Raw genomic sequence first — 15,015 nt, 5'->3', positions numbered from 1 at the left:
ATGTTTTGTCTGCAAACCAACATAACACCATTACAGTACACACAATGTCAAAGTTATATATATATATATATTATTGTATACAATTATTAATTAAATCTTAATTTATAAAGTACCTTCAGCTGTCAGATAAATGCAGTGACGTAAAAAGTAATATTGTCTTCTGAGATGTAGTGGAGTAGAAGTAGCATCAAATGTAAATACTCAGGTATAAGTACTTCAAATGTGTACTTAAATACACAGTTGAGGAAATGTACTTATTTCTCCACTGCTCTGTCTGTATGATGTATTATGGTCTGTAAATTTGTGGCGCACGATGCAAAACAACGTTCGACTTCCGAGGATAAATACTCAGATGAAATGACCCGGATCTTCCGCATTACGGGGCCCATAGAGCATGCGCACTCGAGTGTTTCTTTAGCCACGCCCCCGACACTCCGTCCGGCTCCAGCCTCGTTCTCGTTCACATGAACGGAGGAAAGAATTCGGCTTAAAGTGCATTTAAAAAACTTTTAGGGCAAAATGATTTAAATAATAGATATTAATGTGTTTGTGTTGGGAAGTTGATTTACATAAAAATAAATAATCTGATTAGTTACTTGATTAAAAACCAAAAGACAGAATAGAAACACGAATGCAGAGCGTTGTTTCATTGAAGCTATCTTTATTTCACATTTATTTGTACACAATAAATACAGTTAAACATCCACTGGTGTGTAAATATGACGCAGAGCTTCCTTTGTAAAACGTGGGCAGTTCGTCACTGAACTTCAGATTCAGACTAAACATGGAGTCACAACCAGCGAGTTAACAACTTCTCTATGGGGGAGACTACAGTCTGACGCAGTCTGACGACTATACGTTTGTTTTTAATACAACAGGGTAAATGCAAACTTCAAAAATAAGTTTGATGTCATTCAGATCTCAAGGAGATCAACGAGAACACAGCAACGTGGCCGACAGATATCTCCTTTTCCTCTCATCCAATTCAACTAAAAGGTTTAATAGTTTGTTTTAAATTCTAACTCTAAAAACAAGAAGTGTTGTTATTTGTACAGATATCCATCTCCAAGCTCTCTGTAAACTATCGGTATTTCAAAAACAATACGATCAAAAAGGTTCTCAATCAAAGACACTACGACGGCTATTTAAGGCTAAATAACGCTAGACAAGTATTTATACCAATATAGCTGGTAAACAAAACGTCAAACAGGAAATACTGAACAAACAACGTAGTATCCACAATACTGAAAAGGAATAAGAACACATCAAAAAGTGCTTCACTATGACAGTATAGATTCTTTTATTTTTACTTGACAGCTAGCAGCTCAGGATGTTTTCCTCCTTCAAAATAAAGGTTTAAACTGCACATACCTCAGTTTAATCTGCACATACCTCAGTTTAAACAACTGCACATACCTCAGTTTAAACAACTGCACATGCATCAGTTTAAACAACTGCACATGCATCAGTTTAAACAACTGCACATGCATCAGTTTAATCAACTGCACATGCATCAGTTTAAACTGCACATACATCAGTTTAAACAACTGCACATGCATCAGTTTAAACAACTGCACATACATCAGTTTAAACAACTGCACATGCATCAGTTTAAACTGCACATACCTCAGTTTAAACTGCACATACATCAGTTTAAACTGCACATACATCAGTTTAAACTGCACATACATCAGTTTAAACAACTGCACATACCTCAGTTTAATCAACTGCACATGCATCAGTTTAATCAACTGCACATGCATCAGTTTAAACTGCACATACCTCAATTTAAACTGCACATACATCAGTTTAAACTGCACATACATCAGTTTAAACTGCACATACATCAGGGTAAACTGTCACCAACTGCAACCTTCTCCCCCACAAACCCCCAGCAACCGTCACTGGCTTGTATGGAAGCTCATTACCGATTGTAAACGGAACAATTAAGATCCTGTGATTCTATTATTAGAACTTTATCTTTGCATCTCAAAATAATGATTTGTTATTAGAAAAAAAGTCATTATTTCGAGGAAGCGTCTCATTGTTTTGATACATTTTCTTAATATTTCGAAAGAGTTTCTCATTTTGAGATACGGAGTCATTTTTTTGACAAAGATTTTGCATTATTCTGAGGGACTAACTCATTATTTTGATAAAGTTTCTCATTGTTTTGATACATTTTCTTAATATTTTGAGTTAGTTTCTCATTTTGAGAAACTAACTCATTATTTTGATAACGTTTCTCATTACAATGACTTACAGGATCTTTTTTTTCTGTCAGAAATGGTCTTCCATCGTATAACATTAGTGTCATAACAACATTTCTAGATCGTTATTTTACAACACGAGAGAGAAAAGAAAAGTTAGACTACGTACGCACTACGTTTCTCCCTTTAGGGTTTTCTGAGCATTCGGTGCAAAGAAAACACAAGAAGCAGTTTTTATAATGAATCAATAAAAAGATAAAAGGATCCATTATTTTGATCAGAATACTTTTCTAGGAGATTCTCCCTACTGACACAACAATCACTCAGATAAAATTGCCACTTTTCCCTTGTTTGTGTAACCGAGTACAGTTACGTGTGTTGGAGGAGAGGACCAGCCTCGTCCCTGCTGGAGGATTATTTTAGATTTTTGATCGAGCGTGTGGAGAAACCAGACTTTTGGTTTTCGTGTCGACACTTCGTGTTCTCAACATGCTTTGATGTCGATGACGAAGTTTTGCGTTGTTGCATAGAAGAAATCCGATCCTGAAACCTCTGAGGAGCAACACAGTAAGTGATATAGTGAGGAATAACTGGGCGATATGGTTTAAATCCTTATTATTAATCCATCAATAATGATACTTGTAGAGCGCTGCAGTCACAGAAAAACAATAAAAGATGTTTTCTTATAATTCCGACTTTGTATCTCACGACTTCCAGGTTTTGATCCCTGCGTCCGATCAATGGAACTATAGCGGTTGATACGTACTCTTCATATCGATGAGAGATCTCTCATGAGTGTACGGTAAATATGAAGCGACAACCCGTTAGCTTAGCACAAAGACTGGAAACAGCTAGCCTAGCTCTTTTCAAAAGGTATAAATAATAAGTTGACATTTTTTTGTTTTTTTAAATCGTGCAGCAGACACGATTATTTCATCCAGTCTTTGTGGGTTCAAACGCAATCACGCTAAAACGTGAAGCTTTTTTATTTTACTATTATCTTTATCAACACGTCATCTCTTTACTGTGTTGTAGAATCCTGGAATTATCTGCCAGTTATCACTAAATCAGTTACTGTGAGCAAAGAAACAGGATTTGAACACCAGGACTGTATCATATTAACAGCAGATACTATATCTCGTTGTGAGGTGTGTAAGATGATTCACGTCCAGGTAGAAGAGGCGGACAATATGGAGAACAGTTAAGAGAAAAGGCACAATATTCCTCCACAGCACACTGACCCTCGTGAGGCCTCCGGGCGTCTTCAGGGGGCCGATGTTTCCTCGGGTTTCCTTTGGGAGTTTGTTTCGAGGCAACAGAGCCGGGAAGACCCGGCTGGTTTGAAATGAGTCGTCGTCGCCGCCGCCGCCAGGGTGCCGACCGACCGACCGACTGACCGACCGACCAGCGTCACACCAGCGTGATCTCCACCTCCTCCCTCCTCTTCACCTGCCCTCGAGGATGCTGCTTAGGAGGAGGAGGAGCAGCACGGACCTGAAGACAGACAATCAATCAATCAATCACAAACTAATTATTAGCAATATGTTATTATTTGTATTTTACTTGAGTATATATTTAAGTTGATGTTGATCATTATTATGTGTATAAATTAACTTTTTTTCTACAAAAAAAGGTCTGAAAATGGTTAAAAAATGTTAAATAATATGTGAAAAAATGTTTGAAGAATATGCAAAATATAGAAGTAAATATGTTCGACAAATGTGAGAAATATCTGAAACATTAGTACAAAATCTGAAATCTTTTGAAAAATGTCCCCAAAAAATGTCAGAAGATTTAGATAATTCTTCTGTAAATTGAGCATCTTTCAATAAAACAAACTACACATAAAAATATACAACGAAAACGTTTTTTGTGCTTATTTATTGTGAATGAGCACAAACACACTGTGGCACCAGCAGAGAGTCAGTTCACGAAGTTTAGAATATAACTTTAAAATTAACTTATACAAGAATATAAATCACTGAGACAGTAAAGAAGATAAAAAAGTGATGATAAAAATACCAAATTAAATGTTTGTGTTGGATGAAATGTTATTTATTCAACCGACAGAAAATACTATGAAAGCAAACCTAACACTTCTTTAATGGTTCCATCTCCTCTAATGTGATATTTAGCAGCTTCTCTCTGGTTCACGTGATCGTAACCGTTAACGGAGTGTTGGCTCACCGGTCGGATGGTGCCGGAGCTGCTCTCTGGGTATTTGGGAGGTTGAGTGGAGCCTTGGACCGGACCTGCAGACAGCACAGAGGACACACGTCACCATCACTTTACCTTCAAACTCATGACTTTAACTCAAGACTGAACCGGGAGCTCTTACTCTGAAAGGGGCTTTTGTGCGGCGCCGGCGGCGGCCTGTGATGTCCGTTGTGATAGGAGGGCGGTCGGCCAATGGGAGACGCCGTGGCGCTGCAGGGACTGGACAGAGGCGAGGACACGGTGGGCGTCTGAAGAGGGCTGCTGTGGAGAGGACCCGGCTGGAAGGGACTGAGAGGGGATCGGTCGCTCTGAGCCAGAGGAGACGGGGACGCCTGGAAGAATTTACACAGCGATGACGAACACAACGCAACACCAGGTCTGTATTTACACACAGAAGTACATCAGAGTATGTCCACTTTCTTTAGGTGGGACTTTGTTTGTCAGACACTCATCAATTTAGAGATTTTGGGCTGTTTTGCTTCCACAACACGTCTTGTTTCAGACTAAAAGAAAGATCTATTTCACTACTTTGTCTGTTCATGTCTAAATTCACCAAAAGTGACCATTACATAATGCCTCATTTGCATATTTAAACACAACATTTCAGAAAACTTGTAATACAGAAAACCATCCTCTTAATGTGAGTAATGAGCTGGTGAAGTTTCATGGTGATATCTATGAGATCATGTTTTGACCCTCTTCACCTGTAGAGTCTCTAAATGTCTGTAATTGAACTAAACTTTAAACTCTCTTTAAAGGACGTTTTCTCTAAATGAGTTTGTTCTCAGACTCTGATCCAGAAATCTCCACTTCAGCAGCTCTTACACACACCAAATGTTACACGTTCATTCCTCTCTATGTTCTGAAGGTTAACACAGAGGGGTTTGTTCACACATCACTCACAGACTCATTCATACTACATTTAGTACTAAAAACATGGAGGAAATAGATTTTTTTCTAATGACTTTTGACACAAAGATATATCCAACATTCCCTCTGTAAAATCCTTTGAATTCAATATCCAATGTTATATCTATTCTTCCCAAACAGCTTTGCAACGATGTTTTATTTGTGTTTCATCAGAAACAAATCAAGAACTTTAGATTTATTTATTTCCACAAACAGTAAGTGAATAACTCGATGAATGAACGAAGATAAACGATGGTAGAGACATAATATGTAAGAGTTATGTTCATATTGATCTGTTTTCAGTACAGAAACCTGTAAGAGCACATAAGTCAGTCAAACTATCTGCTATATATATATATATATAAATAACTTTATGTACATTTACTGTTTCCTTGACGCATATTTCTCTTTCTTTTGTTCTGATGTATTAGCAGCTCACAGCGTGAGGACGTCAGTAGAAAGCATGTGTAACAGTGTAACGGTCACATTTCTCAGCAGCATCGTACCTGTGAACTTCCATCTCGTTGGCCGTCTCCGTTCTCGCTGCCGCCGGTGAGATCCTCCACCAGCACCGCGGGGAAAACGCCGACGACGCCGTTGAACTCTCCCTCCCAGAAGCCGTCGTCCTCGTGCGTCTCTCTGCTCAGGATGCGGATGATGGCGCCTTCAGGGAACGACAGCTCGTCCTCCGTCTGTCCCGCGTAGTCGTACAGGGCCTTCGCAAATGACACTGAAAACAGAAAAAGGAGGACAGCTTGAGGAACCCATGACTGAAATATAAACACATCTCTGTCGGCAGGTATTGAAGTAGAGGCGTCACTCACCGCTGGAGTCTCCGTTGACGGAGCCGGTCGCGAGTTCGGTTTCCGGTTCGGTGGAGTTGCTGGAGGAGTGAGATCGGGCGTCCAGCGCGGCTAAAGCCTGCAGCATGCTGAGCAGGCTGTTGGAGGAAGGAAGCTGCAGGTATTTCTCAGGGACGTAGCCCACCTGTCCGCCGCGGTTTCTGGCCTGGAAATGCAGAAAATATAAACTCATGATGTCTGTGATGGATGAAAAGGTGTTAATATTAAAACCAGCATGAAGTTCCTGGTGATTTTAGTCCCAGTTCTACTTTTTTTAAAGGAACTAAAAGGTTCCTTCATCACGTTGTTGTCTGTGTTCTATGGTGGTCTAAAGACCTGAAGAAGTAAACACACTCTGCACTCTGTGTTTACCTGTTTCATGTAAATAGAAGCTGAGGTTTTGTCTCACTGCGATGACGTTTAATGCTGCATTTGAAATAATTGAAATGCAGAAGAGGAAATGAAACTAAGAGCGTTTGTCTCCACAATAAAGCGTCTGTTGAGTGTTTGATTGTTATTTATTTGTGCTTTAGAACGTAACAATACCGCTCGTCTTCTCAGCTTTCTCTCTCTGTCGTTTTAAAAATGAGTCTGGAAGCCGACAGCAAAGCCTGTTAATGTTAATGTTCATTTTAATGTTATCAAACAAAGAGAAATGCTCTCTCCTCGTCCTAAAATGGTCCCAATTCTATACTAGAGTACTTCCTTGTTTAGTGAATAAAGCGGTAAATGTTGGAATCACACACTGGAGCGGCATTATGTTGGAGTTGTTCGGTTCAGCGTAACAGAGGATCTTCTTTAAGGCACTAATGCGTAAAGTACTGCCTCAACCAAAGCCTTGTTTGAGTGTAAAATATCCCCAGAACTTAATCTAGACCTTAATCCCTGCAGTCGAAACGCAACGAGTTCCTCACAAGGTTCCAAATCCCGAGGAGGGGAAAGTCAAAAAGGGGCCAAAAATCGCCTAAAAACCCAAATGAGTTGAGCTGAAAACGCTGAAATCTGAGTCTACGGCTTCAACAACATGAATATAAACGTGGAGCACCTTGACCCAGTCCTCCATGTCTCCGTCATCTATGACCTCCAAGATCTCCTGCTCCTCGATGGTCAGTTCGTCCGGCTGAGACGCCTGGAAACACAGAAACGGATCAGAATTGACGGTTTGCAGACATTATTGACAACAGCAGCTCCACTGAAGGCCACAAGGTGTTTGTAGTCCGTTGGTACCTTGTAGGAGTAGAGCACTTTGCAGGTGAGGGGATAGTTCTTCAGAGTACTGGAGGGGCTGGAGCTGCTGTCGTCCAACACCTCCCCGCTGTCCTCCATCTCCTCCTCGTCCTCTCGCTCCAAATCTGCCGTCCCCTGCGGGAACACGACAGACATCGCTGGGTCACTCTTAATGCTGACCATTAAAACATACAGTGTTAAAAGTCATGCATAGTCTGTGGGTCTTACAGAGAGCGAGGGATCGTGGGTACTGAGGTTGTTCCAGCGTTCGTTCTCCAGCTCCTCCATCACCTGGTTCATCGCGCTCTTCAGCCACGTTTCCACCGCGACGCCCGCCTGCCTCAGCAAGTCCAGACGGGCCTCTGCTTTCACTTTCACCGTCTGCAGAGTAACAAAAGTGGTTAAAAGTGGGTAAAATACTTTTAAGAGCTCACGTTTCATCTATTCATACGACCGAGCAATTTATTCAAGTCTAATTTTATTACATATTGACCCTCGTAACGTTGGCGCCTTTTTTAAGATGCATAAAAGCTTTTTAAATTCACCAGAGGAGGTTTTTACTTTATATCTTATATCGTATTAGAAGCAGACTTTATTTCAGGCTTATAAACAAAAATCTATTCAAAATACTCAAATACTTTGAGATCAAAAAGCTGACTCCTCTCCAGGTTTTAGGTCCTGCGGCTCTATTTACTGTTATTCTATATTCAAAGTTTATTCAGTTGAACTGCGCTCTCTTCTTGGACTTTTTGTTTTTGTCTTGTCTCATGACTTGGTCTCAGTTTAGGTGATCTTCACGTCAACACTGCTTCTAATCCTTCACTGCATTAGAGCTTTAACCAACGACTTTCTTCAATAATGATTAATCTCATGATTAATGTCTCGATTAGTCTATAAAACCCCAGAGAACAGAAAATTGCAGTTTTAGACCATAATCTGTGTCGCTTCATCCTTTTAACCAGCAGGGGGAGTACTGGGGCCACTTAAAGTAACAGGACACTGATGGAGAAAACACACACACACAGACACACACACACACACACACAGACACACACACACACACAGTACCTCTGCCCTCCGTAAACTCTGCCTGGCCACCTCCATCTTGGTCTCCAGCTCGCAGTTGTTCTGCTCCGATGATTCCTGCGTCCCGTATCCCTCCAGAGCCTAAAAACAAACAACAACAAACATCAAAAAATGACTAAAAACACAAGGAGGGAAGCTGTTGGAAGAAGAAAACCATTGATTGATTGAATGTGATCGAGAGAGTGACTCATTTCCTGTCTGAGGGAAACGGTTTCATTTTGGTTTACTGGACAAACGATCGCTTATCTTCACCCTTTGACTTTCACAATGAAACCAATAAAAGGTTCAGGAGAGGTGATGAAGAGGAGGAGGTCTTATCGTGTGTTGTGTTGCTTCATCACATGGTGGATGATTTAATGATCTACAGGTTTATTATTATCAAACAGATCTACTTTGTTGCTTCACGTTAAAGGCCAGATTACAGTTCAGAAGCAAAAGAAATAACTTTGGCTCATTACTTGTTATTACTTGTTACTGTATTTTGTACATTTAGGTTCATAAACCTGCTTAAAAAGTCACTATTTAGAACAGAACTCTGCTGAGAACCAACATGTTTTTCATAATAATCCAGTGAACTACGAGCTGCTAAAATTTAATTTGTGTTACTTTTAATGGAGACAAAATATTGCCAAAAAACAGGATTAAATGTTTAGCCTTCAGCTAACTAACGGACTCCATTACAGCATTATTCATTGTTTATTTGACAGATACAATATACAAAGAACAGCTATCTGATGTCATCATAGTGTTTAGAGTTAATGCATCCGTCTCTAAAAGGACTTTTATGAAACGAGGAGAGAAGAACAGTGGAACAGGTGAAGAGGTGAGACGGGATACAGTGAGATACGATCTTGATATATTCACAGGAAGGCTGAGCAGCAACTTTATTTAAACAAACTTTAGATGAAAGGGAAATCAAGAAAGTCTGCAAAACTTAAAATCTTTGTTTTTTTTACCTTTATATGTATTTGTTTGTTTACTACTAAAGTCTCCAATTTATGTTAACTGTAGTTCAAAAACATGGAGCAGGATTATCCCCTAAAGATAGAAGTGACATCATCCATCAATATTCACTTCTTTTCACATTACACATTAAATACATTTTACTGGTTCTTATATTCTTCTCCTCTATTCATTCATATACTGATATTTAACTCGCGGGGATTACGGAGGGATGGAATATTATAGAGAGACAAAGTCATTAATATAAAACAGATTCTCAACGTCTGCACTGAACCGGGTACAAACAGATGTTCTGTCTGCTGATCTGTCGGCCAGAAACGTTTACATGTGAAACTGCACAACTTATGTCTCATTGTGAATTCAAATCATTTCTACTGAAACTCTTCACAGCTGCTGATGTTTTGAGGTGTTTTAGATGTTTTATCTGTGGAGCTTTCCTGGTTGATTAAAGGTTAAAAGTCCGATATATAATGTGATGTAACACAATAAAACATTATCGTCTCTTCTATCACACTTATCTTCCCGGTGTGTTGTTTTTCCACAAGGAAATGATGACAGAATATTATGACGTGTTCAATATTTGATTATCAGATTTATGGCCCGACTACTTCCTGATAGAACCAAAGAACAACGCTGTGTTCTTCACTTCGTCATGAAACGCTGCAGGAATGAGTCAGAAATCCTGGAAATGATTTTTGCACGTCCGGTTCCCTCGACTAGAAGTCGATGTTTGTCTTTTTTTAAATGTGTTTTTGGTTGAATGCCTGAAACTTAAAGAGATTTGAATGTTTTGTTTTACCCCTCATGGTGAACTTAGAAGCTTTTTAAGTGTCTGAAAAAAAAGCGGTTGTTAACGAGCGTCTAAATGAGACAATTCACGCTTTAAAAATCATTAAGTGGTGTTTCATTGTGAAGATGATCTTCCTGAACATCTCTTCCACAATAATCCATTGAATCCCTTCTTCTTCAGGGATTCAGAGCGACGTTATCTTCCGTTGGTTGGTCTCCAAAAATACTTCATCCCGTCACTTCTCCATAACGTGACAGGCTTTTAAACACAAGTCACAGATCGGCAAACTATTTCATATATATGTGTGAAACTGTGACCATCAGACATCACATGAACCACTAAAAGTTCCTAAAAGTAATCTGCAGACGATCCTGCTTCAGAAATGGGAGTTTATCAGGATACATCTACTTGTGGAAAGATTTCTCTCAACTCCAAAACCCGGATGTCAGAAACCAGGTTTCTCATTTACATTAAGGAGTCAGTTTACTGTTGAAAGTTAACGTGACTTCAACATGAAGTACCTGACGGTCACTGTTAAAGGTTTACAGATGTTTGTGTTTGTTTCTTATCTCTCTCTTTGGAGCGTATTAAACACTGGTTTAGTGTGCAAAGAAAAACAGAATTGTTATAAACTCCGTCTGTCCGAGTCTCAAACCTCAATGTCTCTCTCTTCATTTGGATGTTTTTGTTTGCGGCAGAATCCTCCCCGTTAAACGTAGTAATAGCATCTTATTTCTACTGCACCAGGCATGATGAACAGTGTAGAATAAAAGATGCACATTTGATTTAGTGACGACTGCCCGTGGAGGATATTCTCTCCGTCGGTGTGATGTGGTTCTCACCCGCTGAGTGTGGATGACGCTCTTGTACTCTCGGGCCACGCGACTCGCCCACTTCCTGGCCTCTTTATCCAGACTGTGCTCCTCCGACGTCCCGCTCTCCTTCTGCAGCTGCATCACCTACAAACACACAGAGGACAACAACATTCAACCGAGGTATCAGAGAAACTGTGGAGTCTATCAAATTGCTGGTTTATGAAGGTAGAACATTGGAAATCATCACTGAACAACTTTAATATCTTCCAAGCTTTGAGGCAAATTAAAACCCTGTGTAAGAGACGATTAATCCCGTATTCATATTGGGTAAAATGGTTGATTGCATTTTAAATATTACATAACTTCAGATATTATTTAAGTTTGTATCATGTTTTTAGTTTCAGTATGAATATATTTACGCACGTTTGCCATTTTCTTGCTATAAAGTGCTAGAATAGATATAATAAAGCAGTTTTTCAGTCTGTAGGTTTGGATTTTAACATGTTTTTGACCATGTTTAGGGTGTTATAACGTGCAGTAATGGAGTGATAACCAATGTGTTTTTATCGGAACATCACCTGCCTTCACATTGTAGTGCATCTCAAATAAAGTTTCCCTGGCGCCTGTGAGTAAGTCGGGTCTTTACTAAAAGATGTAAAATGAATTGGAGTCAGACTAAGCAGCCTTGGAACTTCGATCATTGTCCAAATAATACATTTCCTGCAAATGACTCACATAGAAACACAATTAATTCGTTGTGAAATGAATGTTTCCAAAATAAAGTCTTGCTTAAAGCACCTTTAAGAAAAGACCTTTAAGAGGACCTAAATGTTTCCTAAATGGCAGACAAAGAAAGACCAGCGTAACTTATGTGTTTAACCTGTTTTTTGTGGGGTCAATGTGGCAATTTCCTCTTTACATATTACATGGAGCTAGTTTTTAAAAACAAGAAAGTGCTCTGTAGGACACACACACACACACACACTCACACACACACACACACACAAGTGTTCATTCAAGGTTCACGCTGCAGGCTGCATTTAGGTTGTACATCATCATCAAGGAAACATATTCATCTGACTTTTATTTATGAAACCCAAAGTTCAAACCCAGCTGGCTCTTAAATATGAAAGAGGGAGGGATAAATATAAACATATATTTATATATTTATACTGAGAGACATTGAAGAGCCAACAACTCGGTCCATGAAGGCGTGTCGGTAGGTCAAATAAAAACCTCACAAACTGATGTTTACTGGGGATGTTTCCGATAGCTGTAAACGTTCAGCAATCACACTTTACTGAAGCTGAAATATAGAAAATCTATACATATATGTCCAGCTGCTATTCTAATGTCACTTCATCCTCAACAGATTTTGAAAAGGGATAACCTGAAGATGGATTTCTATTTCAGGGTTAAGGGATTACGTCGTTAAGCCTTAAAGCTGCATTCTCTCTAGTGTCCACCAGGGGGCGACTCCTCTGGTTGTATAGAAGTCTATGAGAAAATGACTCTACTTCTCTCTTGATTTATTACCTCAGTAAACATTGTAAACATGAGTTTATGGTCTCAATCTCTAGTTTCAAGTCTTCTTCAATACAGCATGATGTTCATTTAGTAAATGATGGTCCATTTAGAGTCAAACAGACCATAAAGCAGGGTATGCTTTAGGGCGGGGCTACCGTGAGCATATTTTGAAGATTGGACAATTGCGTGAATCGCAATCATTTTAGGCGGGATAATTGTGACATGAAATTTTCATATTGTCCATTGCTTGATGGGGATTTTAATTAAAGCCTGAAACGGCTCCATAACATATGATCCACATGTTTCAATCAATCAAACTTCATTTGTAAATAACTTTTCTTACGGAGCTGACGAGCCAAAAATAAGACAGAACAAGTGTGGACCGAGAAAACAACAGATAACGCAAAAAGTAATAATTTTTATAATAACAAAATAATAATTTAACAACTTGAGACCAATGTACGCGAGAAAATAAAATTATAAAAGTGTAATAAAATAGAATTAAAAGCTATAACAACAGTAGCTGTAAAATAGCGTAAAAACAAAACAAAAAAAAGATTTAAAATAACAATAAAATAGAATAAAGTTGCATTGCGGTGGTGTTATCGACAGGTGACGTGGAAAAAGATAGCATTTAATTTTTACTTTTTTACTTTTTATTCTTGAAGAGATTTTAAGATTGAAACAAGTCCCTAAAATGTGAGTTAGGAGGTTTCAACATGACAACAGCAGTGTGTGCATGGAGGCCCACTCACAATGCCTCCTTTTCACAGATGGGCCGTTCACGGAATCCCTCCCAGTTCAGCTCTATTCCTTTACCGGATCCCTCTGTCTGGTGCAAGTGGTGTGGGGAGGGAGGGAAAGAGGGAGGGAGAGAGGGAGGGAGGCTCTCTCTCTCTCCACCACTAATGTTTTCTTTAGGAACAGGCTGCTGCTTGTTTGACTTCCAACGAAAACAACGCCAGTATTTGCAGTTTGAACAAATTGTCCAGTGTTGTCCGGCAGGAGGACGAGAGCGGAGGAGGACGGCCTCGGAAAGACGCGCGTGTGACACCGACCGCGATGCATTACATTCACGCGCCGCAGCCGACCAAAACACCTCGGGCAGATCTGCACACCAAGGTTGTCTTAATAAAAGTGAAGGTTTTTTTGACATTTATGCAAAAAAAATTCTTCATGAAGAAGTGTGCAAAGCTGTAATTCAGAGCAGACTGCACCATGACTCAAGTGGGATTTCATGTTGTGTGATACTACATTTTACACGCAACACTTTTATAGCCCCACGTGTTGGGGCAACACAGCTGGTAGAGCAGATTTTGACAAGATCACAGCGGGAGATTCAGACAGAAAGCAGCGCAGCACTAAAGGGCTGCTGGGAAACAATACAAATACAATCCAGGAAGTCCAGTTGAAGTTATAGATCCATTAATTTGAAGGATGACAGTATAAAAGTATACAGTATAAAAACCATGAGGAAGGATTTTTATCACAGTGCTGATACGAGAAGCAGAATATATTTTGCTCATGTTAATGTGCAACCGCATGTGTTCGATTGGTCATTGCAGCACTTTCTCTGATGATGATGGATTATTTCCTGCAGCTCTCTTTGTGCTCGTTTTTCGGGCACGTGGCTCGACTGTATCGGCCGCTAGCAATGATTTAATACGACGGCAATAAAGTCTGGACCAACACGAGCAAATACTGAATGTGTGCAACCGGTCAAAGTTCATGTCCGGTTGTGCACGAGGCCGTTACTTAGTGATCTACTATGAACACAACTAGTACGTGTCCATGGTTTTGGGAGTATAACCGAGACTTAGGAGCGGCTCGGTGACGCTGTACACCGCAGTGCCTTGAGCTAAATGCTAACATCAGCATGCTAACAGCTACACAATGACAATACGAACATTGTAATGTTGAGCAGTTCACCATGTTAATTAAGCGTGTAAACATGCTAACATTTGATCATTGTATTAAACACAAAGTACAGTTGAGGCTGATGGGAATGTCGTTAGTTTTGCAGGTTTTCTCGTCATAAACTAAAGTATTGGACAAATTAAAATTTCAAGCTGATGATGGCGCGAGAAAAAAAGAATTTATCCTGAGGGAACATGAAGTCCTGCACCAAAATACGTGGCAATCCAATCAAGAGTCACAAAAGTCAAGTGATGAACAGAGTCAGCAGGATTCATCCTCTGGGGATGATGAATGTCTTCACCAAATGTGACGACTCACCCAGTAGATGACCAGATATTTTACTGGGCAAGTCAGAACTGTACTGATGTCACTTGAGGAAAAGTCAGGTGATCATTAAAGTCAGTACAATTTACCCCCATAAATGTTCAATGTGTTCAAATTCATGGGCTGCCAGATAAACCGGCCGTGAGGTGATCAATGTGAACGAAGGGGGAAGAAAACATTTCTTCTAC

At 39.7% G+C, this 15,015-nt stretch overlaps 1 protein-coding gene across 1 annotated transcript in view; it reads right to left on the bottom strand.

Moving 5' to 3' along the window:
- Positions 1 to 664: 664 nt before the first annotated feature.
- Positions 665 to 15,015, bottom strand: part of LOC306704962 (F-BAR and double SH3 domains protein 2-like) — a 30,806-nt gene continuing 16,455 nt past the window's right edge. The window contains exons 11-20 of the mRNA XM_079171586.1: positions 11,087 to 11,203; positions 8,474 to 8,572; positions 7,634 to 7,786; positions 7,406 to 7,540; positions 7,224 to 7,307; positions 6,161 to 6,344; positions 5,843 to 6,066; positions 4,549 to 4,759; positions 4,398 to 4,462; positions 665 to 3,704 (exon numbers count right to left, since the gene is read on the bottom strand). Of these exons, the coding sequence (XP_079027712.1) occupies positions 3,621 to 3,704; positions 4,398 to 4,462; positions 4,549 to 4,759; positions 5,843 to 6,066; positions 6,161 to 6,344; positions 7,224 to 7,307; positions 7,406 to 7,540; positions 7,634 to 7,786; positions 8,474 to 8,572; positions 11,087 to 11,203 (1,356 nt within the window). The 3' untranslated portion in view covers positions 665 to 3,620. The remainder of the gene's footprint in view (positions 3,705 to 4,397; positions 4,463 to 4,548; positions 4,760 to 5,842; positions 6,067 to 6,160; positions 6,345 to 7,223; positions 7,308 to 7,405; positions 7,541 to 7,633; positions 7,787 to 8,473; positions 8,573 to 11,086; positions 11,204 to 15,015) is intronic.

This window comes from Pholis gunnellus, assembly GCF_910591455.1.
Source record: "Pholis gunnellus genome assembly, chromosome: 13".
In the NCBI taxonomy this organism is placed as follows: Eukaryota; Metazoa; Chordata; class Actinopteri; order Perciformes; family Pholidae; genus Pholis; species Pholis gunnellus.
Note: the sequence above shows the minus strand (reverse complement) of the source record. Positions and strands in the feature narration are given on the sequence as shown.